The 26915-nt window shown below is 41.1% G+C and overlaps 1 protein-coding gene across 1 annotated transcript in view; it reads left to right on the forward strand.

The window, feature by feature from the left end:
• LOC124802565 (vacuolar protein sorting-associated protein 54) overlaps positions 1-26915 on the forward strand; it is a 152590-nt gene that overhangs the window by 57847 nt on the left and 67828 nt on the right. The window contains exons 11-13 of the mRNA XM_047263434.1: positions 15084-15239; positions 15779-15894; positions 24699-24846. Coding sequence (XP_047119390.1) covers positions 15084-15239; positions 15779-15894; positions 24699-24846 — 420 coding nt within the window. The remainder of the gene's footprint in view (positions 1-15083; positions 15240-15778; positions 15895-24698; positions 24847-26915) is intronic.

Below are 26915 nucleotides of genomic sequence, written 5' to 3' on the forward strand. Positions count from 1 at the left end.
AGAGATGAGGCTACGGAACAAGCCAGTACCTGCCGCATACTAATGCTGCCAACTGTTGAAGAGTTAGAAGGTGGAGGCATTACTTTTCAATCAACGCTCATAGTTATGACATGATCCAATCTTCAGGGGATGCACTATTATTTTTTAGTTTATTTATCACTGTTTCCACTTCCAGCATTGTTGGGTTTTGTGCCTCATCCCTTTCAATTTCTCTTGCCTCTGCGTTCTCTTCCTGTTCCTGTGTACCTCTTGGGGAGCCTGATCTGAGTTTTTGTTGAGCATACCTTCAAGTATTCTGCACACCATTTCTTGATCATCTCTTATTATCTCACCGTTTCTGTTTTTGCATCCATTTTGTATTGGTTGAAAATTTTTTTCTCATCTTTCTCACGGCATGATAGAATTTCTTTGTTCCATTATGTTCCTTTAATTCTTCTATCTCAGTAAACTTTGATTTCAGCCATTCGTTTTTCTTTTTCTTGCATATTCTTTGGGCATTGGATCTTAATGCTTTGTACACGTCCACGTTTCTTCTTGTTTCTCTCTGTATCATTCTCAGTCGTGCTGCATTTTTATGTTCTATCTGCATTCATCATCAAACCAATCATTTTGTGCATTTCTTCTCATCGGGACAATGTCTTCTGCTGCTTCTTTCAGCGTTTTCTGGATATTAGTCCATCCATCTTCGATTCCCATTGTTTCCTCACTGCAGTCAGTGCATCTCTTAACTTTTTCTTGGTATGCTTTCACAACTTCTGGCCCCCTACTGGTCCGGGGGTTAGAATAGGCCCGAGGTATTCCTGGCTATCATAAGAGGTGACTAAAAGGAGTCTCACACATTTCGGCCTTTATGTGATGGTCCCCTGTGGGGTTCGACCTCCATATTTCAAAATTTTCCAGAAATGCAGTCCAGTTGGGGAAGGATGCCTTACGTGGTGCATCGTGTCCATCGTGCACTGAGATGTTCTGCATCCCATGTCAAGGTGGATCTGCACATCTGCTCATTTTCGAGCTGTTGGGCGAGGTCACCCTCCATCCACTATGCGGTATTGTTTTTTGTGCTGACGATGGTAATGGACTTGTTTGCACCTGATATCCAGCACCATAGCCAGTCCGTTGTGGTGGGGCTGCCATGTACATGTACCCTATTGGTTGTAGCCCCCTGACCACACAGGGATCACTCTGCTGATGCCTGCGCCACGAACTCTCCATGTATGCCAAGGGGTAGATGCCCATCCCCCTGGGGCATTGGGACTCCCAGAAATGGCCATCCTGCCAGGTGGCCTTTGCTGCGGTTGGGTGGTGCCCATGGGGAGGGGCCCTGGTTGGAGTGGGTGGCATCAGGACGGATGACACATGTTGAAGTGAAGTGTAGTACATCATCTCTTGCTGGTGATCAAACACCAGCAGTCTCTAAGCATTCATGCGCCCAATTCAGTGTACAGAAGTACGGCCCCAAATCTTTCCCCTTCCTGGTCACATCATGGGACGAACGTCAGGCTAAGGATGGCAGCGGATCTTATTTGTCTCGGTACCTTGTATGTTCGAGAGCTGAGGAATCTTTCATGATAATGAAACCTCAGTTTTTTGTTGAGCATTTAGAGAACAAGTTTGGGGAGGTGGAAGGATTGTCCAAAATGAAATCTGTGCCAGTCTTGATCAAAACAGCATCCTCTGCCCAGTCACAGGTGTTACTCGCTTGTGACAAGCTGGGGGATGTTTCTGTAGCCATTAAGTTCCATAAGAGCCTAAATGGTCCAGGGTATCATATTTCACAGGGATTGCGGATGCCCATCACATCCCAATACTCCATGTATCCTGCCTCCCATCTGTGTCAACTGCAGAGAGCACCATTCGCCTTGCTTGGCAAACTGCAGGATTCTCCAGAAAGAAAGGAAAATCATGGAGTACAAGACCCTGGAGCGACTGATGTACACTGAGGCTAAGAGGAAATTTGAACGTCTACATAAGATCATCTTACGCTGCTGCTCCAACAGTTCTAGCCCCATCAGCTCCACCAAACCCAGTCACCTCTCAGAGCCAGAAGGCTACACCTGCCCCCCTGATGGTGAGGGGCACCTCTCTTCATGTTGCTCCTGAACCACCTACTTCAGGAGCAACTTCCCACCAACAATTGGGGACATCTGTTCCCACTTCTAAGCCGGAGAAGCGTACAACTTCTTTGGCTCCTCTCGCTAGGATGGCTCCCCTTGGCTCACTTCATTTCCAGGTTTCTACTAGAGGAAAAGATGACACCCACCAGTAGCTGATGAGTCCAAAAGCAGCTGGTTGTAGGGTTTCACACTCATCCTCAGTCCCAGAGACTGATTCTGTGAAGTCCTCCCAGCCAGGGAAACCCAAGCAACAGCACGAGAAATAAAAAAAGGAGACACCCAAGAACAAGGAACTTGCAGTGGCATGCACACCACTGCTACCTACAAACTCTGTGTCTGAGGGAGGAGTGGATATTCTGGCATCCACTGAGGACCTGGATCTCGCCGGACCTTTAGACACAATGGATATAGACTGCTCAGGCAATAAGTCGGTGGCAATAGGTGACCCTGAGGCGTAAACTGTCTCATTGAATGCTCCATGCCTTCAGAGTCTCACGATGACATCGTCCTCCAGTGGAATTGCGGCAGTTTTTTCCACTGTCTGGCTGAGCTACGGCAACTGTTGAGCTTTACACCTTCTTTCTGCATCACCCTCCAGGAAACCTAGTTCCTGGCAATGCAGACCCCCTGCCCTCCACGGCTATAAGGGATATTACAGGAACTGTAGCGACTATAATAGTGTGTCAGATGGAGTTTGCATTTATGTCCTAAAATCAGTCTGTTGTGAAACCGGGTTCCTTTATACCCCTCTTGAAGCTGTGGCTGTCAGAGTAAGGGAAGACATAGGAGAAATAACTGTCTGCAGTGTATACCTTCCTCCAAATGGCGCGGTACCCCTGAATGTATTGGCTACACTGGTTGATCAACTCCTTAAACCTTTCCTACTTTTGGGATATTTTACTGCCCATAACCCCTTGTAGGGTGGCACCATGCTTACTGGCTGAGGCAGAGATGTCGAAACTTCACTGTCTCAGTTTGACCTCTGCCTCTTAAATACAGGGTCTGCCACACATTTCAGTGTGGCTCATGGTAGTTACTCGGCCATTGATTTATCAATTTTCAGCCCAGGACTTCTCCCATCCACCCACTGGAGAGCACATGACAACCTGTGTGTTAGTGACCACTTCCCCATCTTTTTGTCACTCCACCGGCATCATGTCCATGGACGCCTGCCCAGATTGGCTTTAAACAAGGTGGACTGGGAAACTTTCACCTCTGCTGTCACCGCTGAATCTCCCCCACACGGTAACATCAATGTGATGGTTGAGTGGGTGACTACAACAATCCTTCCTGTGGCAGAAAAAACGATCTCTCACTCTTTAGGGTGCCCCCGGCGAAAGACAGATCCTTGGTGGTTGCCAGAAGTTGCTGAAGCCATTAAGGAGCGTTGGGAGTTCTGCAGTGGCATAAGTGGCACCCTTCCCTGGAGCACCTCATAGCCTTTAAATGGCTCCGTGCCTGCGTTCGCCAGCTTATCAAGTGACGGTACCAGGAGTGTTGGGAGAGAGATGTCTCAACAATTAGGTGCCATACATCACCTTACCAGGTCTGGGCAAACATCAAACAAGTTTTCGGGTACCAGACCACAACAGGTGTTCCCGGTCTTAACATAAATGGCATGTTCTCTACTGATGCAAACGAAATTGCCGAGCACTTTGCTAGAGCCTCTGGGTTGGGTAATTACCCCCCCCCCCCCACCCCACCCCACCCCCTCCCACTCTCAAACAGAGGCTGGAAGGGAAAGTCCTCTCATTCACTACATGCCACAGGGAATCCTATAACGCCCCATTTACGGAGTGGGAGCTCCTCAGTGCCCTAGCACATTTCCCTGACACAGCCCCTGGCCCAAATTGGATCCAGTCATATCTCTCACCTGATCACAAGTGACATCTCCTCGTCATCTTCATCTGGATCTGGTGCAATGACATCTTTCCACTGCATTGGTGGGAGAGCACCATGATTTCAGTGCTCAAACCTGGTAAAAACCCGCTTGATGTGGATAGCTGTCGGCCCATCAGCCTCACCAATGTTGTTTGTAAGCTGCTGGAACGTATGGTGTGTCGGCGGTTGGGTTGGATCCTGGAGTCACTTGGCCTTCTGACTGCATCTCAGGGCAGCTTCCGCCAGGGTCGCTCTAGTACTGATAATCTTCTGTCCATTGAGTCTGCCATCTGAACAGCCTTTTCCAGACACCAACACCTGGTTGTTGTCTTTTTTGATTTACGAAAAGCATATGACACGACCTGGCAACATCATATCCTTGCCACATTATACGAGTGGGGTCTCTGAGGCCTGCTCCCAATTTTTATCCAAAATTTCCTGTCGCATCGTACTTTCCGTGTCCAAGTTGGTGCCTCTGATAGTTCCCCCCCATATCCAGGAGAATGGGGTCTCACACACCTCTGTATTGTGTTTATCTCTATTTTTAGTGGCCATTAATAGTCTAGCAGCAGATTTACGGCCATCCGTCTCACCTCTCTATGCAGACGACTTCTGCATTTCGTACTGCTCCACGTGGCAGTACTGGTGTTGCTGAGCGACGCCTACAGGGAGACATCCACAAGGCTCAGCCATTGGCTCTAGCCTGTGGTTTCCAGTTTTCGGTCGCAAAGTTGTTTGTTATGAAGTTCTGTCGGTGTCGTACTGTGCATCGAGAACCAGAACTTTACCTTAATGACGATCCACTCACTGTAATGGAGACATATAGATTCTTATGACTGGTTTTTGACTCTCAGTTGACTTGGCTTCTTCACCTTTGTCAGCTTAAGTGAAAGTGCTGACAGCACCTCAATGCCCTCTGCTGCCTGAGCAACACCAACTGAGGTGCAGATCACTGTACTTGGCTGCAGCTGTACAAAGCTCTTGTTCAATCCCACCTTGACTATGAGAGTCTGGTTTATGGTTCGGTGGCACCCTCAGAGTTGTGTGTACTCAACCCAGTGCACCACTGTGGCGTTCGCTTAGCGATGGGAGCTTTTAGAATGAGTCCAGTGACTAGTGTCCTGATGGAAGCCGGAGTCCCTCCACTGCAGGTTAGGCGTGCACAACTGCTGGCCAGTTATGTTGCACACGTTTGTAGTTCTCCTGCTCATCCGAATTACCATCTCCTTTTCCCGCTGATGGTTGTTCATATACCGGGGCCCAGGTCAGGGCTTCCAATTGCGGTTCGTGTCCGATCCCTTCTTTCCGAACTGGAGTCCTTGCCTTTACCACCTGTACGTGAGGGCCATTCATGCACACCTCCATGGTGTACACCTAGGTCACAGCTTTGCCTGGACCTTTCACATGGCCTTAAGGACTCGGTTAACCTTGCGGTGCAGCTGTCTGCTGCCACTTCCTCTCGGTTCTTCACATGTACTGAGGCCGTGAAGTGGTTTACACTGACGGATCGATGGCTGATGATCACGTTGGCTTCACATATGTCCATGGAGGAAATACTGAACAGCATTCCTCGCCTGAGGGCTTCAGTGTTTTCACTGGCGATCTGGTCGCTATATACCATGCTCTTGAGCACATCCTTTCCTGCCCTGGGGAGTCGTTTCTTCTGTGTACTGACTCCTTGAGCAGCATACAAGCTATCAACCAGTGCTACCCTTGTCATCGATGCCCTGGAATGGTCCAGTAGTTCAGTGGTGGTTGTCTAGACCCCTGGGCACTTTGGCATCCCAGGCAACGAACTTGCCGACAGGCTGGCCAAACAGGCTATGCGGAAACCGCTTATGGAGATCAGCTTCTCTGCAATTGACCTGTGTACAGTATTATGCCACTAGATTTTGCGGCTTTGGGAGACAGAATGGAATAACCTCAGTATGCACAACAAACTGCGTGACATTAAGGAGACTATGAATGTGTGGAAGACCTCCACACGGGCCTCTCACAGGGACTCTGTGTTTCTCTGTCGGCTTTGCATTGGCCATGTTTGGGTGACACAGGGCTACCTCCTGTGCCTTGATGGCCCGTCTCAGTGATGGTGTGGCGCCCAGCTGGCTGACAGTGGCCCATATCTTGGTGAGCTGTCCTTCTGTGGCTGCCCTGATATGGTCTCTTCAGTTACTCGACTAGTTGCCATTAATTTTAGCGGACAATGCCTCATTGGCTAATTTAGTTTTACGTTTTATATGTGATGGTGGGTTTTATCATTCTATATAAGTTTTAGTGAATATCCTTTGTCCTTTGTGTTTGCCGCTCTAATGCTTTTGGCTGGATGTTTTAATGTGTTACAGAGTGGCTGGCTTTTCCTCTTTTTCTCGTGGTTGGCCAGCTAGGGTCATGTGCTCTCTTGTTTTTATCCTATCTATGTGTTTCTAGCTTATCTCTGTGGTTTTCTTTTCCTATTGTGTCCATTGTAGTGTTAGGTGTCCTGTTGTTTCTCCAGTTATTGTACTGTACGTCTACTTTTTCTTCTCTCCCTTTTGTAGCCATTTTACCAGGAACAAGGTACCGATCACCTCCCAGTTTGATCCCTCCTCCCCCCACCCCCACCCCCCTCTTTTAAGCCAGCAAACTGACCAAGCAACCAACAACTTCTGGGTCATTCAGTTTTCTTGTGTCCCAGTTTGTATTTTTCTCCAGTCCAGGCTTGGGTGTTACACGTAATTTCTCTCTCACTACAGCTTTTACAGCGTAATGGTCTGAGTCACAGTTAGGGCCCCTGCAGCTTCTCACATCGATAATAGACGTGGCATGTCATACCTTTACTAACACATGGTCTATTTGATTGACTACTCCACTTACATTTGATTTCCATGTTTCGAGATGTATTCTTTTATGTGGGAAACGTGCTCCTGATGATTAGATTATTTCTAGCAACAAACTTACATAACGTCTCTCCATTCTCGTTACTTTCGTTATGTAATGTGTATCTCCCAGATACTCTTTCATATTCGCTTCGCCCAACCTGTGCATTAAAATCCCCCAGACTAAGAGCAGATCATACCTTTGTACTTTACTGCATGACCTTTCTAGGTCTTCATAAAACTTTTCCTTTGTTTCTTCTTCTGCTTCCTCTGTTGGTATGTATGCTGTTATGATCATTATATTTCTGTATTTCCCTTTCTCTCTCTGTCTGCCAAGTCTTTCATTTATGGGTTCAAATTCCAAAACACTTTTACCAACCTCCTTTGTTATTATGAATCCCGTTCTTGCTTGTACTGTTCTTCTGTCTGATCCACTATACAGCAGAGAATACTGGGGTGCATCTATCTGTCCTTGTCCTTGTAATGCTACTTCTTGTAGCGCTACAATGAACTTTAACTTCATGATTTCACCAGCTATTTTTTTTTCCATTTTTCCGGGTTTCAACATCGTTTGTACCTTCCACGTTACTATTGACAAATCTACTGTCCTTTACTTAGTTGAGGTTGTGTGTATTTTGTGTCCCATCCATCATCCGTGGCTCTTGTTGAGGTTCCGTAATATTTCATTTTTACAATGTGTGTTTATCAGCCCCACACCCAATCCCCATCTTGGAGGAATTTGTCTGGCTCCTCAGTAGAGACCAGTCCGGCTTGGGTGACACTGCCAGTAGCTTCGCTACTGCCGGCATAGCTTTAGACTTCATCGAGGCACGCAAACCCTCCCGACTGGCACTTCAGGTGCCTACGATAAGGCAGTGTTCCCTGAGAGGGTGCTCTACCCTCTGGTGGTCTTAATTCTAGTTTGTTTATGCTCGAGCTGACTGCTAATTTATAGCATCTGCGCTCTACAATATAGAGACCAGAAAACAAAATCTGTCCTTGTATTTTGACCACATTGAAAGTTTTCCCGTAACATGTGAATACGGGGTGTATATGCAGACAAGAAGCAAAAATACCCAGATTTTTCCTGGATTTCCCCTTTAAAAACAAATGTTTTCCCAGGTGAAAATACACTATAGCTCGGGTGAAAGTACACTTTTTGTATGTTAAGTGACAATACACTTTCCTGTAGAGCTGCTAAACTTATCAATCATATAAATGGTAAACCTTTTTATTCACCAGCCTGGAACTTACTGGTGCTTTGGGAAACAAAACCCAGCAAAAAACCACCCATTTTGGAAGTACCTTTGATGTGTGGGAACATGTACACTGTATATTTTCATATTACAAAAGTATAAATATGAATTCCACCAAATAAACCATGGTAGTTTCCAAAGCACTGAAATAGAAATTGTGCTGCACGATACGCTTTTGTCAGCCAATCATAACTCATTTCACGTGATCTCACCAGCCAATGACAGCATATTTTCAGAGCATAGACAAAAATGTAGTCAGCCAATAGCAACCTCACTGTAATGTAACATGAACAGACAAATAGGAAAAGTTAATTTTTAAATTAATGTATGTACAATACAGCTGCGAGAAAGGCTGAGCTTTCTTGTGTAATATTGGTCTTCGAAATTTGTTTGCTGCTGTTTCTCTGAGAGTATGGTTAGACAGGATCCTAAGAGCACAATTTAAATTGCAGCAGAGTTTCACTTCTGTATACTGGTTATTTTTTGTCTTACCTGGAAGAACATGTATTGCATCGAGCACTTCAGCTTTTCCATAAAAAAGCCTGTTACCAAAGATTCTTACCTTACACTTTCTTTAAGAGTAGTTATACTTTTTGCCATCATTATTTTATAATTTGTAATATAAGAAAAAACTAAAATAAATATGAAAAACTTACCTTGAAGTGTGGTCTTTTTTAGTGTTTGTTACCCTTTATGATCTATCAAACATAAATGCACCAGTATTTTTAAATAATGGCATAAATGCCTGTTCTTTTCGGCATGAAATTTTTCTAAGGGGCTGGTCTACAGAGTGTACATGTTTTGAATGAGTCAAACCGTCCGTGATTTAAGAAGTTCATTGCATATTCTCACAGGTAACGTAATTCATCATGTATAAAAGGTAATTTACTTTAAAAGTACTGCTTCTCAAACCACCACTCACAATATAATCCCACGACCCATTAAAAATGTCAACAGTTCTGACGTCACACTCATTGAAAGCAGTTTGTGTTACGAAGTATTGCATTGTCTTTGTCTTGAAGCCTTCAACACATTTTACTGCCTACAGACATTTCTTTTGGCACTGCTTCTTGTTGCAAATGGCACATTTTCTTTGCAACTAAAGTTTTATTTTGGTAGTGTTCTCTCATTTACTTTTCATAGCTACAGTCTTACTCTGCAGTAACTGGCTAAAGTAAAATTCTTTGTTAGCATTTCAGTTATTACCAGTCATTATTACAAAAATTTTACTGAATACTAAAACAATAAAAAATTCCCATGTTTTTTTTCCCCAGATGAAAAAAGTCCCACACTTTTCCGATTTGTCCTGGAGTGTTTGCTCCTTGGAATAGTTACTTTTCTTACTACTCCTGTGCCAAACACTTAGTCAGTTCTGTTTGTAGTATTGTTAAGTATGGATCAGATGGCTATGAATACGAACAAAAGATCAAAATCAACATTCTGTCAATTTTATAATTATCGAATTAGGTGGGTTGAGTCAGGTAGCGCACAACTTACCAGTTGGAAAATGCTGCTGCTTCTCAACAGAAATGGTAATTTATTGGAACCTTAAACAGAGCCAGCCAAAAGAAGAAAACAAGTAAAGAACACTTCAGAAAAAAAATTAAATTTTTTGCAAAAGCACACATTCCAATGAGAAAGCTACCCAGTCCCAATTTCATTTTAGCAGTTAGTTTAAAAGCCCTGTGGCTTTGTCTTCAGGCACATACATAACAATCTTTTAAATTTATATGTCTAATCATTTACAAACGGAAAAGAAAAAAAAAAAAACAACTGTGGCAATAAGTTGCAAACTTACCTTATATCCATCTCAGTGTCAACTTCTAATCTTCGAGCTTATACAAAATTCTCGTGGCTTGTGCAGATGTATAAAGGGTGTCCCAATAAAAAAACGCAATTTAGTTTTTGAATACAACACATTAGTTACTTGAAAAGTTGAATTATTTTTATTTTAAACTCATGAGGATAGAATGGAGTTACATGTGGAAAACAATGGGACATATGTCTGACAATTCTTTGTTGACAAATTCTAACTCTGTTTACAAACTCTTAGTGTTTCTTTCTTTCCCTTTTTTTCTGACTTAGTTTCCATGACGACGCACTCAGTTTACTGTTGTAACTTGGGAATCATTTTTGGTTTGTTTGTGAAAATATGTAACTTCATGTAGCTTCAGAGGAAGTAGTAACATTGTGTCTTGTCTCAAGTTCTTGGTGGGCAGATCGCCATGGCTTGAGATAACATACCCAGGAAATTTCTCCTGCAACAGTTAGCATGATTCACATATGGCCATCTTGTTTGAACCACCTGTTTTAAAAGTCCATCCCCCTTCAGTTAGGGCCAAAGAAACTCACATACTATGTTTACCATCACTGAATTACCTGATTAATTCTCTTAAAAACCATTACTCAGTTACCTGATTCATTCTCTTAAAAACTATGGCCGAGCCACCCTGGCTTCCCAAAATCCACGCCAAGAAGTTGCTCATTTTACGTGCATTGGCTTTCAAAGTGTTGCTCGAGGCTTCCTTGTTGCCCAAATCTGACAACTGTGCTAGTTAATGTAGCCATCCAGAAGGAAATGCACTTCATCATTAAACTGATGTTCCTCATAAAATTGTCATCCACATTTTGGCTGTCCACCACCCAATTGGTAAATTGACACCATTGAAAATGGTCAGTTGGCAGTAGTTGTTTCATGAGTTGGACGTTGTAATGGTGTAGACGAAGATTCTTTTTCAGATTTTGCTGTGCTGTGCTCCTTGAAACGTTCAGTCCTTCTGATAAAGGCTCGGAGACTTTGATCTGCACTCATTTACTCACGCGATATTTTCCATAGACTGGCCAGAATGATGTTGCTTTGGCAACTTAACATCCACTTACTTCAAGGTTTTCAGTGCATTGTCAAATTGTGGATGAATTCAAATACCCTTTTACTGACTAAAAATCATATACACTTTATGAAATATCTCTAAACGACACCTGAATATTAAAAAGTGTTGCCAACCTATCAGAATGAAAATAGCACGCAATGTAAATTGTGTATTCTTATTGAGAAATGCTACAGATCACTCAGGTCTCAGATGTTTCATCGTTATTCTTCTCACGATTTCGTACATTTACTGTCTCTCGCAGTACTAAATGAATAAGTATCTTGAAGGTATCATACTTTTCCACACACTTCAATCCAGTGGCAAATCCAAAATGAAATTTATGTATCTGATGCCTCTTTACTTTTTGGGAATGTAAACTATTTTACATACAATAACTCTTCATGTTTATATTTAATCTGCTATTTTAGTGAGTATTTTTAAGATCTGAGATGCCAGTAATAGTTCTTACCTCTCTCTTTATTACATTGGAAGGCTTTGTAAGTGTCATAGCATATATTAAAATAATCTACATACATCTTATCTACCATTACTCTTGGGGAATCATAAAATATTAGACACTACCATCTAGAGTCCATATCGATTCAGGCAGTCTAGGAAAAAATCTTATCTTCATAGTATCAGATGTTATGGAGTTTAGCATATGTTAAAATGAAAGACTAAGTAAGGAATATGTATTCTTTTGTTTTCTCCAAAAAAATTTCTGCTCTGAGATACTGCCCTCCAAAGATGACTCTGCGCATACCATTTTGAAGATGCAAATTTTGGAAAAAATTTTAAAATGCTGTATCTCTGGAACAGTTCTAGATATTTTATTGGTTTTTGTTTCTATTATGATTACAAAGAAATCCTCCATTTGTACTTATCTGTCAAAGTTCTTTTACTAAAGTGTTTTGAACTTTCTATAATTTATGGGAAAAAAATGCCGATCCATAAAATTTTGATTTTTTTCCTGTTGATTAATACCGTATAGTTCTAAATTCCCTGAAAAGGGGAGCTTCCACTTTAAGGCTGAACAGGTTTTATAAACAATTGAAGTTTTTGCCATACATAAAACCTGTTTTATTACATTATCACATAACAGGCTCGTAAAAATCAAAACCTAGACTTTTTTTAACATAATTTTAGTTTTGAAAGATGAGTGAGAGACTCATTTTTCAAGCATTTTAAATAGTTCCAAAATGTATGTGAAAGGTCCAAAGACTTGTAAAGGTTTCAATTTCTCTATTTTGTACTTAAATTAGCCAGTGAATGAACTAAAAATGTGTTCCACTGCTTCAGTATCTTCCTTTGATGTAGTGATGGCTTCCTGTTGAAACAATAGGAACTGGAGCCCTTACAATCTTCAAAACATTGTGAACTGGAAGTGAGCACTGATGGCATTGTTGCTGTTCTTCAGCTGGAAACCTATACCCAGCAGTTAGTCCATGTGGTAGCATGAAGTTCACTACAATTTCGTTGCACTCATAACTGGTGCCTATAATCTCTACAATCCACCAGTCACAGTCATACAAACACGCCACAAGCATCCCCTTTCTCAGGTTGTGAATCTGAGTATTATCCAGCTGTTTCTGAGGTGTTGGCTGAAAAACAGGAATTTCTTCTTACTTGCTCTTTAAAGTGCGTGCAACGTGAGTTGGCCCATCACTTTGAGTCCAAAAGTGTGTCTTCTGAATTCCTTTCACAGTAGTAGTTTGTTTGGACCATCCTTCTTTTTTCTGCTCACGGAATTCTTTGATATCCTCTTTGGACAAAAGAATGAGGGCTGTGGATGTGCAAGATTTCACGACTCTCGTAAAATCCTCAGCATTCTGAATTGCAGCTGTATGTGGTCTGGAAAGATTGTTTTGTAGCATGGTGTTTCAGCGGGCCTACTACACAATCCCAAGGCCCCTTCCCCTGACCAGTAGCACTGTATACCCTGTCAGTTGGCACAAGCGACTTACTCAATTCAAACCACTGGTAACTATTTGTAAAATGACTATGAGCGCCATCAGATAAAATGATGATCTTCTCTGCCTCTGTTTGCAGTTGAAGAATTTTTCTCATTGCTAGCAAAGCATGTGCTGAGTCATGTCCTGTGTCATCACTTACAACTGCAACACTTGTGGTCTTGTTTTGAAAATATGTCACTCCTGTAAAAATTGAAACCTGGTCATTACTCCAATGATACACGTGTATTACTTGTGGGAGAATTACAGACCAGTTCTCAGCAAAATCACAATGAGGCACTAAACATAGTTCTTCAGCCTGTACACACCCCTTCACTTCTGCATTGTGTTATTGTTGCAATTTCTTCATATGCTTGTGTGTTACTGACCATCTACCAAGTTCATCAGTAAAACTGTCAAATGCAACATTTTTCTTAATTAGTTTCTTTTCCTGCCATGTCGCATATGTAATTTCTGCAGAGTTATCTGCTACATCTTCCAGGCCAAGTGTCTGTAAAGACAGTCCTCCCTTTCCAGGGCAGTCACCACATTCTTGAAACAAACAAGTCTCTCGCTTTACGTCGTAGATTACTAATGACTTCAAACGCGTAACCAAGGTGTCATATGTCACATACTCCAGTAAGTTCTTCAATGTTACCATACAAAGTTCAAAATTTACACAGTAAGCACACAAGACATCTCTAGGTGGATGTGGAACTACCCACTTAGGTCGTAGTGCATACAATTTTGATTTTCCAGTATGTGAAGTTGTATAGTTGCTCTTATAAATTGCAAAAGTTTCTTTAATACTGTGAGTCCTGTATCTCTTCACTTTCACAATTTTTTTGACCTTCAATTGTTACAGTTAGTGTCTTTCTTGTTGGTACTCTGGTGAGAACAGTCGCATTTATCTTCAAGATAAAATGGCTGCACTATTTGAACTTGGGCTGCTTCTACAGTATGACCATAATGTGGATCTGGTCTTCCAAAGACACCTTTTACAGACCTCACATTTCTTGTTTGTCTACCATGTACTTTGATACTGATGGAATGTGGTTCAAAATTGTTTTCTTTGAAAATGTCTGTAGAATAATAGTTAAAACTTGCACCTTTTCACTGTAGGATGCACAATATTCAACAGCTGAATTGATATTTGTGAAAAATTTGTGACCAGAGGTGCAAGAGTGCTTTGGTTCATTTTCTTCTGAAGATGGAATTTCTACTTTGAAGAGTGTGGTCAGTTTTGCTGTAGTGTATTCATCCATAGCTTTAGTAGTTTCTCTGTGCTTTCTTGATGCGTAGAGCTTATGACTTGACTTCACTGACCACGGTTTCTTAACAGGACTAACACTTACCTCTGTAGTTGACTGATTCAGGGTATTTAATTCTTCCTCTATTGATGCAACATCTGCATCATCTGTGCCGCGGGATGCTTCACCTTTTTCAGATACTATCATTGTTGTTATTTCGTCAAAACATTTAGAACACAAAAAGTCGTCATTGGAAACATCTTCACTTTGAAACTTTCTATTTTTGTTGTTACTTCAAAAAATTGCAATACAGGAAATGGATTGTTATTTTAAGATTGTAAACAAACATCAACATTGAGGAAGTTTGAACTCTAAGTGCAATTTTCCGTCTATTAACTATCGGTTACAAATATTAGTAAACTGTCGTCTTCAGACTTTTGACATTATTATACGGCAAACTTTGCGAAATCTCATAAAAATTGACAGTTAATGTTATTTTACTAAAATCTGCTGTTATTTTTCATATTTTCCTTTTTGCAAAATTATCCTGTCTCTATGTGTATTTCATAGATATGAGTTTATTGCCAATTGAGGTATAAATGGTGTGGAAAGCCCTAGTCAGAACACTAGCTGCACGCAGAATATTGAATCCTTGTGTTCGAGGTGGATCGAAGAAGGAGACTAGATCTGTTAAGTGATGTGATCGACAACTATGTAATTTTTTTTTTTTTTTTTTTTTATGTTGAAGCAACTGCTTTGCTACAGTTGAAAATTACATTGAAGAAATGAGATGTATGAATTTCCGGGGAGAGAATTGTAGATAAAATAAGTGCAATGTAACCTGAAGACTTGGTTGTTTTTAATGAATTATTTTGAGTATTGCTTGCTCAAAGCACACTTTTTTCCAGATTGTTATAGAAGAGGTGGCTGCAAGTGATTCTACTGACAATGAGGTGGCCCTTACAGGAGTTGGTGACCAACTGCAAGGGCTAGCAATCTCTGACTGGTTGCACTTGCTCAGGCGCACCACGGGTACACTGTTGCAGCTGCTTACAAGAGTAAAAGTACGCTAACCATGCTAATTACTTACATCAGAACGGTCTGAATTAAGTATTAATTGCCTGAATTTGCCAGGAAGCTACAATTTTTTGCTAAACAGTGTGCTGTAGTAATAAAGTTATGGGGGCAGGGTAACATCTGTTTTATATTGAACTAATGAGATCAGTTGTCATTTTTGCTCGCACATCTACAGTATGACTTTACCAGTGGATTCTGCAGTGTATAATTATTAATGTTTATGTCATTAATTATATTTTATAAATTTTATTAGTGGATTCCTTGCCTTGTGAGCAGTTACTAATTTTTAGTTCTGGGGAAACTACCAATGATTTAGCGTGGTATTACTGGAAAATAATCCTCCTTGAAATTGATGGTAGGGTCTGGCAACACTGAACTTCCGTTTTTTCGGAAGGAATTTATTTTTGAAAGTTTGCAGATTTAGTTCACTACATTTACATTAAGATCTACACAGTTGACACACACTTTTTGATATTTAAGACCTGCATTGCTAAGATAAAAAAACTGGTATTGGTCTTTTCTCTAGGCAGTTCATGATGTCATGCAGCAAGCAGCAGATGTGAGTGCAGGGAAGATGCCTGCTGCAATCAGCAGTACTGGATCTGCTGAAGATATCCCTACTGAAATACATGTTGGTGTAGGGTGAGTGTAGCTGATACCTTCTTGGTGAATTGTTATTGTAATTGATTCAACAAAATTAAACTAATATATAATTCAGAGCTGATCTGAGGCTGCAGTCTGCAGAAAATAGCAAATGTCAGCAGACCAGCAGTCATAAACAAGAGCTGATAAAAAGAACAGCTTTCATAACTTGTGGTACCATTATTTGGCCATAGGGCATACTGCGAGGAAAGAATTGATTTTTTCAACCTATGAAATCTGTTCAAAAAGTTCTGAAACTTTGTCCTTAAAATTTTTCTATGCTTAAGTTTGACTTATTATGCATGGTCTCCTTTGAATTGCTGGATAGCGCCAAGATTTTTCTTTCTCGTCTTTAGTTGCAAATATTTTTTGAAGCAGGGTTTTCAACTTTGGAAATCCACAGGAGCCTGGTCTGGAGAGTACAGAGAATTAGGCAGCACAGTGATTTCATTTTTTGTGCAATAGTGACGGACCAACAGAGATGAATGTACAGGTGTATTATCATGCTGCAATAGCCATAAATTGTCTCGCGCATTTCAGGCCAGTCTATTGTCACATTATCTCGCAGGAGTCATAACACAACCCAATAATACCATCGATTAACAGTTTGTCCCTGTGGCACGAATTCATGATAAACTAATCCGTCAAAGTAAAAGAAAACTATCAGTGTGGCTTTGACCTTTGACCTGACCTAACGAGCTTTCTTTGGTCTTGGAGAACCATTCCTGACCCTTTGTAAAGACTGAACCGTGGTCCATAACCATAGACCCACATTTCATCACCAGTTATGATTCTCTTCAGGAACAAGTCATTCTCATTTGCACGAACGAAAAGTTCTTCTCAGGTTGTGAGGAAAAAGTCTTATTGATCTTGACTCATGGGCTGTGGGACGAACTTGGCAGCAATACGATGCCTTCCAAGATGCTGTGTCAGGATTTTATGACATCATTAAATTGAAATGTTCCATTCTTCTGCAATCTTTGTCAATCTGTCTTCGATTGGCACACACAATTTCAGTGACATTCCTGACATAGGCGTTGTCAGGAGACATCCAAGGGCATCCTGAACAAGGGTAATCTTTCACTTCCATCCGGTCATTTTTAAAACATGTGAACCGTTCATAACATCAAGTATGACTTAAGCACTCATCACCGTAGGCTTCCTGCATCATTTGGTGTTTTTTTTGTAAATGTTTCCTTGAGTTTCAAGCAAAATTTAATGCAGATGTGCTGCTCCTTGAACTCTGCCATCTCAAAAATCACCTGCTGAATGGACAAAGATTTGCAACTACAGATGAGATAAAAAAATCTGCAGATGGCACTTGGTGCTATCCAGCAATTCAAAGGAGACCATGCATAATAAGTCAATGGTTAGCATAGAAAAATTTTAAGGACAAAGTTCCAGAACTTTCTGTACAGATTTCATGTGTTGGGGAAAAAAAAGGTCAGTTCTTTCCTGGCAGTATGCCCTATGGCCAAACAATTTCAGAAATCTACAGGAGCCTGGTCTGGAGAGTACAGCACTGAACAGTAACTAACAGACATACAGCAATGAAACTTCTGCCAGTTACTTGAGGTTAACATGTAGAGGAGCTGCTGTTAATAGACGGGGTAGTATAGAGAAATTTGTAGGACATGAAAATGAAGCTTGTTGTTACCCCTATGTCTTTTGTGTATAAAGCCAGTCTGTCAGATTTTTTGAAACCATGTTGTTGTTGTTGTTGTTGTCTCCAGTCCTGAGACTGGTTTGATGCAGCTCTCCATGCTACTCTACCTGTGCAAGCTTCTTCACCTCCCAGTAGCTACTGCAACCTATATCTTTCTGAATCTGCTTAGTGTATTCATCTCTTGGTCTCCCTCTATGATTTTTACCCTCCATGCTGCCCTCCAATACTAAATTGGTGATCCCTTGATGCCTCGGAACATGTCCTACCAACTGATCCCTTCTTCTAGTCAAGTTGTACCCCAAACTTCTCTTCTCCCCAATTCTATTCAATACCTCCTCATTATGTGATCTATCCATCTAATCTTCATCATTCTTCTGTAGCACCACATTTCGAAAGCTTCTATTCTCTTCTTGTCTAAAATATTTATCGTAGTTTATCGTTTTGAGGCGGAAAAAAAAAATGGTTGTGCAATCGGTATATGCTATGACACATTCATAGACAATAATGCCAATGACAAGTCTGAGTGGGTTACCATTTCTGCAGCTTTATTACCTGTCTTCAGGAACCTCAAGGTAAATTTGGACCAACATTTAAAGAATGGCTGTTTAGGGCTTGTAATTGATGTATCAGAAGCTGGAAAAATAGGAAATAATAGTTTTAACATTCTATTCAAAATATCATACCCCAGCTGCAGAAAAGTATTTGTTGCTTTTGTTGTACTCCTGGCCTGGACATGACACCACACATGCCGTCAGGAAAAGGATGGAAAGACTGTTGATCTAATCCAGATTCCACCTGGAACAACTAATGTGACTGAACCCCACAGTAAAGACTTTCGACAGTGGAAAACATTTTACAGGAAATAGTCAGACAACATAGTTTCCAGTACCTCATTGTTGTTTCTGGTTTATCAGCAGAACAGTATTCTTACAGATCAGTCATTTGTGCAATATTAGTCTGCATCACACAATGTTTTATAAATGTGTGCATGTTGCAAAGCAAATGTTTTCATCATTCAGTAGACACTTTGCAATTTTGTTACTAGTAGGGGGAATATTAAGGAAATGTTTCGTTGTTAGTACAGTATACATTACTCAGAAATTATAATAAAATCTGTGATGCAGGAAGTGTTATAAAGTGATATCTGTAAGAAATATTTTAACAACTTGAAGTCCTGATAGATGGAAGTAGTTTGTAATGTAACATCAATCGCTGCTGTGATGTTTTTCCCCTGCTAGTCAGCTTTATAAGAATTACATCTGAGACATTTTAGCTGTGAGTGTGAACTGCAAGCTGTTCAAATTGATACATGGCATATTTGGTATGGATTAAGTGTTTAAAATTTGCATGTGTGCACCCTGGATTTTTGTGTTGTGGTCTCCTGTTGCAGCTGTGTCTGCTCATTCGCCAATTCAAACACTAGGCAGGAAGGGCTGTACAAACTGTGGTTACAGATGGTTTTTCGAGTGACAAAAATATTATTAGCATTATTTTAAGAATATTTCCAGTGCATCTTAGAAGCTAAAATTTATTTGCACATTTATTTCTGTGTATCTCTCCTGTGTAAAAAAATTTCAGGTTAGGTCTCGTCGTGTTGCGTTGAACCATTTTGTTGTAAGTTAAACTGAAAAACATTGTGAAATATTTCCAACACAGTACCATTATTAATAAGGATAAAATTTGTTCTCAAATTTGATGACACAGTCATGTTCCTTGATATTAAGCTCTTTTGTGTGCCACTGTGTACTGTCCTATGTGTTGCTTTTTGTTACTGGAGGTAAGGGATCTTGTTTCTTTCCTTTTTTTCCCCCCATTATCTGTTTAAGTCGTGGAGGGCAGTGACAGGAAATTCATTTGTTGAGGAGCTAAAGGACCAGGATTTTGTCCCAGTGTTCTCATTTGAAGGGGAAAAAGAATAGAAATAACATTAATTCTTCATTTGACAAATTTCAAATCACATCTTTAAATTGCATTGAAACACACAACATAGTAATTTTGCAAACTTCACCAGATGAAAAGTACCACTTAAATATGCCTCTCCTATTTATCACTAATAAAGCCATTACTACCAGTAGCAATTGCATTGAGTGGCAAGGCCGAGTTGCATATTCATATCACATGTACCTGTAAAGGCACGCACACACTAGCCCATCAAATGTATGACAGCTAATGGATTTGACCGAATGTTGGTCGCCAATTCATTGGCATTCAGTCTGTCTTCCTCACCAAACCAGGGGGTCAGGACCTAGGTATTCAGCCAAGTGGAATTGTAGTTGATGCTGATAAGTTGTCGAGGTTGCTTCCAATGTGTTATTGTTATAAAGTGGTGCTGTAACAACAGTTTCACTGGCCGATACTGTGTTGGGGAAAAGAGGATTTAGCAATTGTCACAGGTGCAGCATTTATTTTGCTGCAATAAGCAGACCGTCAGGAAAAGAAGAAGAAATGATGCTTGTCAATGAACTCTCTTTTTAAAAAACGGTAGGGAGCAATGTGGTGGGACAAAATTAAGATCGACCTTAAAGCTGAATTGGAGTATGGGCTGCTTCATAACTATTTTGCAAGTGAGGGCTACAGATTTTGTATTGTCATTGAATTGTGTAGGCCCTAAAATTTCCCAAGATGACACCTCTCTCAGGAGAGCTGTATTTGCAGTAAAAAGATATTTGTAAACATTCCATTTTCTTTTTCACATCATGCACATTATTTTTTAACAGCTCACTTATTTCCCTCATAGCACCTAAGCTTTTCAATTTACACTCCTGGAAATTGAAATAAGAACACCGTGAATTCATTGTCCAAGGAAGGGGAAACTTTATTGACACATTCCTGGGGTCAGATACATCACATGATCACACTGACAGAACCACAGGCACATAGACACAGGCAACAGAGCATGCACAATGTCGGCACTAGTACAGTGTATATCCACCTTTCGCAGCAATGCAGGCTGCTATTCTCCCATGGAGACGATCGTAGAGATGCTGGATGTAGTCCTGTGGAACGGCTTGCCATGCCATTTCCACCTGGCGCCTCAGTTGGACCAGCGTTCGTGCTGGACGTGCAGACCGCGTGAGACGACGCTTCATCCAGTCCCAAACATGCTCAATGGGGGACAGATCCGGAAATCTTGCTGGCCAGGGTAGTTGACTTACACCTTCTAGAGCACGTTGGGTGGCACGGGATACATGCGGGCGTGCATTGTCCTGTTGGAACAGCAAGTTCCCTTGCCGGTCTAGGAATGGTAGAACGATGGGTTCAATGACGGTTTGGATGTACCGTGCACTATTCAGTGTCCCCTCGACGATCACCAGTGGTGTATGGCCAGTGTAGGAGATCGCTCCCCACACCATGATGCCGGGTGTTGGCCCTGTGTGCCTCGGTCGTATGCAGTCCTGATTGTGGCGCTCACCTGCACGGCGCCAAACACGCATACGACCATCATTGGCACCAAGGCAGAAGCGACTCTCATCGCTGAAGACGACACGTCTCCATTCGTCCCTCCATTCACGCCTGTCGCGACACCACTGGAGGCGGGCTGCACGATGTTGGGGCGTGAGCGGAAGACGGCCTAACGGTGTGCGGGACCGTAGCCCAGCTTCATGGAGACGGTTGCGAATGGTCCTCGCCGATACCCCAGGAGCAACAGTGTCCCTAATTTGCTGGGAAGTGGCGGTGCGGTCCCCTACGGCACTGCGTAGGATCCTACGGTCTTGGCGTGCATCCGTGCGTCGCTGCGGTCCGGTCCCAGGTCGACGGGCACGTGCACCTTCCGCCGACCACTGGCGACAACATCGATGTACTGTGGAGACCTCACGCCCCACGTGTTGAGCAATTCGGCGGTACGTCCACCCGGCCTCCCGCATGCCCACTATACGCCCTCGCTCAAAGTCCGTCAACTGCACATACGGTTCACGTCCACGCTGTCGCGGCATGCTATCAGTGTTAAAGACTGCGATGGAGCTCCGTATGCCACGGCAAACTGGCTGACACTGACGGCGGCGGTGCACAAATGCTGCGCAGCTAGCGCCATTCGACGGCCAACACCGCGGTTCCTGGTGTGTCCGCTGTGCCGTGCGTGTGATAATTGCTTGTACAGCCCTCTCGCAGTGTCCGGAGCAAGTATGGTGGGTCTGACACACCGGTGTCAATGTGTTCTTTTTTCCATTTCCAGGAGTGTATTTTTACAAGCTCAGTTCATAGGATCCCATAAATATTCCCATTCACAATGAGACTATCACCTTTAATGCTGTTTCTGTTTTCCACTCAATACTCTCAGTATTTTTAGACACGGGAAATACATACTCATTCAACAGATACAATAAGTCCCTTCTGAACTGAAACATTTGACTCGGTGTCCACACTAGAAGTGGACCCCAAGCCCATCTGACTTCCACTGCTTTGATGTTACTGCCTGCAGTCTGAACTGCAGCTATGGCCAAATGCTTTGTTGGCTCAAATTTGCTGCCTGTACACACTAAGAAAATTTTGGCCATCAAAGTGGTTGACTGTCATTCGTTGACCATTGTTGGTATAGTATGTACTTGCCTAGAGGAAACTTCAGAGTGTATACAGTGTATCTGACTTTGACTCTTCTGATGCTGCATTATTAGCACAGTCCACATACTGATTTGGGACTGCTACATATGTCATATTCAGTTCAAGGGTTAACTATTTTTTTTTTCTTCACTATTACTCTCCAAAGGGTTATAATCACCATAATTGTCCCGTAGTTTTCTGTGAACTGCGGACAAAATGCTTATTCTTCTATCGATAATTTGTTGAAGGTGAAAACCTATAATAGGTATGGAAATGTACAAGTTTTTGAAAGCAGTGGTTCCATTTTCTAGGAGCATGGTTGAAGGGAAAGGAAGTGGGATGAAGAAAAAGGATTAGCGAGGTTTTGGAAGTGGGAGTTATGGAAAAGTTGCCCAGAACCACAGGTCAGGGGATCCCCTGAGGTATAAGGAGGTTGGTGGTGGTGGTGGTGGTGGTGGTGGTGGTGGTGGTGGTGGTGGTTAAGGGGGAGGGGGGGGGGCGGGGGTTGTCTTGCAACCAAAATATTACCTTATGTGGCACTGGACTGGGCACCAGTGACATTACAGGCAGTAGCCCACTATATAAGAACAGCGACAGTAACCACACAACATTCACCACTCAATAGTAACCGAGAAGTAATCATTTGAAAGCTTGTAGATTTTAAATATCTGGATGTGACTGGAATCCCTAGAGAATTTTATCATCAACTGTAATGTTTCTGTAATTACTTTTAATGATGGCACTACTCGGAGAAGCAGAATTTAATGAACTTCCAGTGTTCCTCTCACAAAGCAGCCTGTAGTAAGCAGCTGATATTCTGGTTATCATAACACTTCACAGAAATGTTGCCCTAACTAAGAATAACAGTCCACTTGGTGTACTTAATGTAAGCAGTTCAACACTCAGATGCAGTAAAATTGTCCATTGTGCAAACTACCCATTTCTGAGGTCTATGCTGAACTATGATAGCCATTAAGTTCAGAAATTTAGAGAAATCTTTGATAGTGGGGCACAGCCACCTGGAAAGATACTGAATTTGCTTGAACATGTCAGATACTTTCCAGTAATCTCCATTTGCAGGTTCTCTGTTATAAAAGTAGTTCACTGGGAGTAGCTCCCTGCACCACTCATTATATCTATTCATCCAGAGAAGCATACTGCCTTGTTTGATTCTCTTTACAAATGAAAATTCAGTACTGACGCACCACACAAATTTCATTGTTGTCAATCAGTTGTGTTCAGCTGCTTCACCACTTAGACAATTTCTTGACCATCCTACTCTTGAATAGCACTTGGAAAAAATGAACACTTAAGTCTTTCTGAGTATGCTCTGGTTTCTCTTGTTTTATTATGATGCTCATTTCTCCCTATGTAGATGGGAAACAACAAAATATCTGGCATTCAGATTAGAATGTTGGTAATTGAAATTTTGTGAAAATATCTCGCTGTGGTGTAAAAGTCTTTGTTTTAATAATTGCCACCTCAGCTTGCGTACCATATCTGTGACACTCTTCTGTTGTGTGACAATACAAAATTAGCTGCCCTTCTTTGAACTACTTCAGTGGCCTCTGTTAATTGTACCTGGTAAGGAACCCATACCTTGCAGCAATACCCTAGCAGAGGGTGGACAAGCATAGTGTAGTAATTCTCTTTTATAAATTGGATTTGTCTTCTAATGCACTGCCTATAAAATATAGTCTTCGGTTTGCCTTCCTGCAACATTTTCTATGGGACAGTACCAATTTAAGTAGTTCATGGCTGTAATCCCTAGGTATTTAGTTGAATCAATAACCCCAAATTTAAACAATAGAAAATGCAAGATGGAATAATGATAATATTGTGTGTGTGTGTGTGTGTGTGTGTGTGTGTGTGTGTGTGTGTGTGTGTGTGAGAGAGAGAGAGAGAGAGAGAGAGAGAGAGAGAGAGAGAGAGAGAGAGATATCAATAGCAGTCTTTTTGTTGTGGTTGTCTGTGACTCAGCATCTCCTTTATGTGATGGATTGTCATCTTTTAAAGTTGTGTTATTTACTGTGTAATTGAAATTTAACAAATTATTTGTAATGTGTGGAGGACTTCAATCTTTACTGTTCGGGATCAGTTGCCATTTATTGCACCATACAGATATTGTGTGTAAATCATTTCTTAATTTGTGTTGATTTTCTGTGTTTTTGATCTTAAAAATTTAATTCATCAGAAAAGTCTTGAACAACTCTGTCTTTTTCTTAGAGTATCAGTCCTTATAAACCTTTGTTGTGCAGCCTGTGAAAAGAAACCGAAATACATTCAAACTGCTAATTCCATTGTTCCACTTACACTTTCCATATGAACATGTAAAATTTTCCAAATATTCAGGAAAAATATATAAATTAGATTGTTCAGTGGTGTACTTTAAAGTGCAGGTAGCATTGTTTGGTTATAGCAATTGAAATGTAAATAGTAACGCCAAGATAAGCTAAAAGTGAAATATTTCCCTTTTGAAAAAATCTGAAAGATGTGAAATGATAACCTATAATTTCCAGTAATGTAAGTCCTATAGAATTTTGTAAAGTTCTGTTGATCAGAAGGGGAAGGAAATAAAGAGATTGTATTCTTTCTCTAGATCCGACCCAGGTGAAAGTCTGTTGGCTGCGGATGAACACCAGCGTGTCAGCAACAAGCTGCATGACCTCATGACGTCAGTGTGTGACTATGCTCACGAAAGGGTGGCTCAACTTGTTCAAGCACAAGACAGGGTCTTGGAACGACAAGTAAGAAAGTATTTTCTAAATTTATTTATATTTAGCTTATAAACATTCAGTTGTTTCGAGAAATGACATAGCCAAATCTGTTTCCCACCTCTGCTAGCAGAAATCTCAAAAGAACTCCTGCGTTTTGTCCAAGTTACTAATAAACCGAGACAGCTGAATTATTAAATATTTGCGGTATGATGCTGAATAGTGTCAGCTGACAGATTTTTAAGTGTGGTGAAGTTCAGAAGTGCAAAAAGGATTTATGCAGATTACAGCTACCACTTTGTATTCAGCCATTGCACATACATACAGTGAAACCCCGCTTTTACAAAAAGTTACATGTAGGATCCCCCCTTGCATTTCTGCACTTTATGTATGATATATGTACATAATAGGTTTCAGAATACTTGTCAGGGAAACGTTTATAATCTAATAACAGTATATTATATAATAAAAACTCTCTGTGTAACTGGAGCTGAAACTGTCTGGGAATAGGAACGTTTGGCTTAATTTCATACATCATAATCAGTGTTTTTGGAAAGCCAACAACTGTCATTCGTTATGTAAATAGTGAAATACTGCACCAATTACATATTTTTTCATGCTTAACGTGACACATTTTCAGAATTTATTCTTGTTGTAAAGTGCAAATATTTGCAAAAGTATTTTGTGTGGTGTTTGCATATGTGATGTTCTACATCTCTTGCGGTACAATCACCTTTTTTGAGGATATCAAGTACTGTACCTCCTCAGTTATGTAGAAAACCACACACATACAAACTATCACTCACATTGGTTTAATTGTAATACATCACAAAAAATACTGTGCACTTGACAATGAGAATAATTTCTTAAAACTCGTCTTCCTATGCATGTAAAAATACGTAACTGATGCTCAGTTTAAACCAAAAACATTTTAGTAACACAAAGTGAGCAAGGAAGGCTAAAATATGTTATTAGTTTTGGATTTTATTTTATTTCCACCCTTCTAACACTCGAGCGTTAATCGCCTTGCAGAACAATGAAGTTATTTTTGTCGGTTTGCTAAAGAAGTTTGGCTTTAAAGTGTTTAATTCCACACTATTGGCTAGTTTCAACTGTGCTCTGCATTTCAAGTGCATATTTTCATCTTATAGCACATATGCCATTATGGATTTATGCAGATTACAGCTACCACTTTGTATTCAGTCATTGCGCGCACACACACACACAGTGAAACCTCGCTTTTACACTTTTCAAGGGGCTTAAGGGGATACAATACTGGAACTCCAAGCAAAATTTACATCCCAAAAACCACACTGAAAACCTTAATGTCAGGTCGAGGCCTACCTCATTGGGAATATGGACATACGAATGTGCACTTTAACCCGAATTATGCATTTTAGTATGGTTCACGAAATTCTGATGCTCTTGGAGTATCCTCTGATGTCTTGTTTCTTTTACAACGTAATGTAAGATCTTTCAATGTTTTACATGTATGAGCATAGGGGCTTCCTATGTCATCGTAGCTGTGCAAGTGCGGTGATGCTTCTTATCTGCCACTCTGGCAACTGCTGAAATGAACCTATTTCTAACAGATCGCGGGAAAATATTGCGAATAGTTGTTTGAAAAGCGTTACTTTCAAAGTAAATTTCCTTTTAAGCAAGATGAACTATTGTGAGAATGTACGATGAATTTCTTAAATCACAGAGCATTTGACTTTCATTAAAAAATCAGTTCTTTGATGACGAGCCATTTAGAATAATTTCAATCCCAGAAGATCAGACGTTTTTGTCGTTAATAGAAATTTTACTGGCACATTCATGTGATGTATCTTAAAGTGTAACATGCGCAAAGATCAACATTATATGTGAAAGCTTAGCTTCTCTTGTAGCTTATTAATCTTCAAGACAAATATTGTGTGTGAAAGCTTTGCTTTTTCTTGTAGCAATGCTATGTATATTAATTTAAACCATTAACTTTTCCTGGTTTTGTGTTGACGCTACTTAACAGTGATGTTGCTATTGGCTGACTACGTCATGTGTCCTATATTCTGAATATCTGCTTGTCATCGGCTGGCGAGGTCATGTGACATGAGCTATGACTG

The sequence above is a fragment of the Schistocerca piceifrons genome, chromosome 6, assembly GCF_021461385.2.
Source record: "Schistocerca piceifrons isolate TAMUIC-IGC-003096 chromosome 6, iqSchPice1.1, whole genome shotgun sequence".
NCBI classification, from domain to species: Eukaryota; Metazoa; Arthropoda; class Insecta; order Orthoptera; family Acrididae; genus Schistocerca; species Schistocerca piceifrons.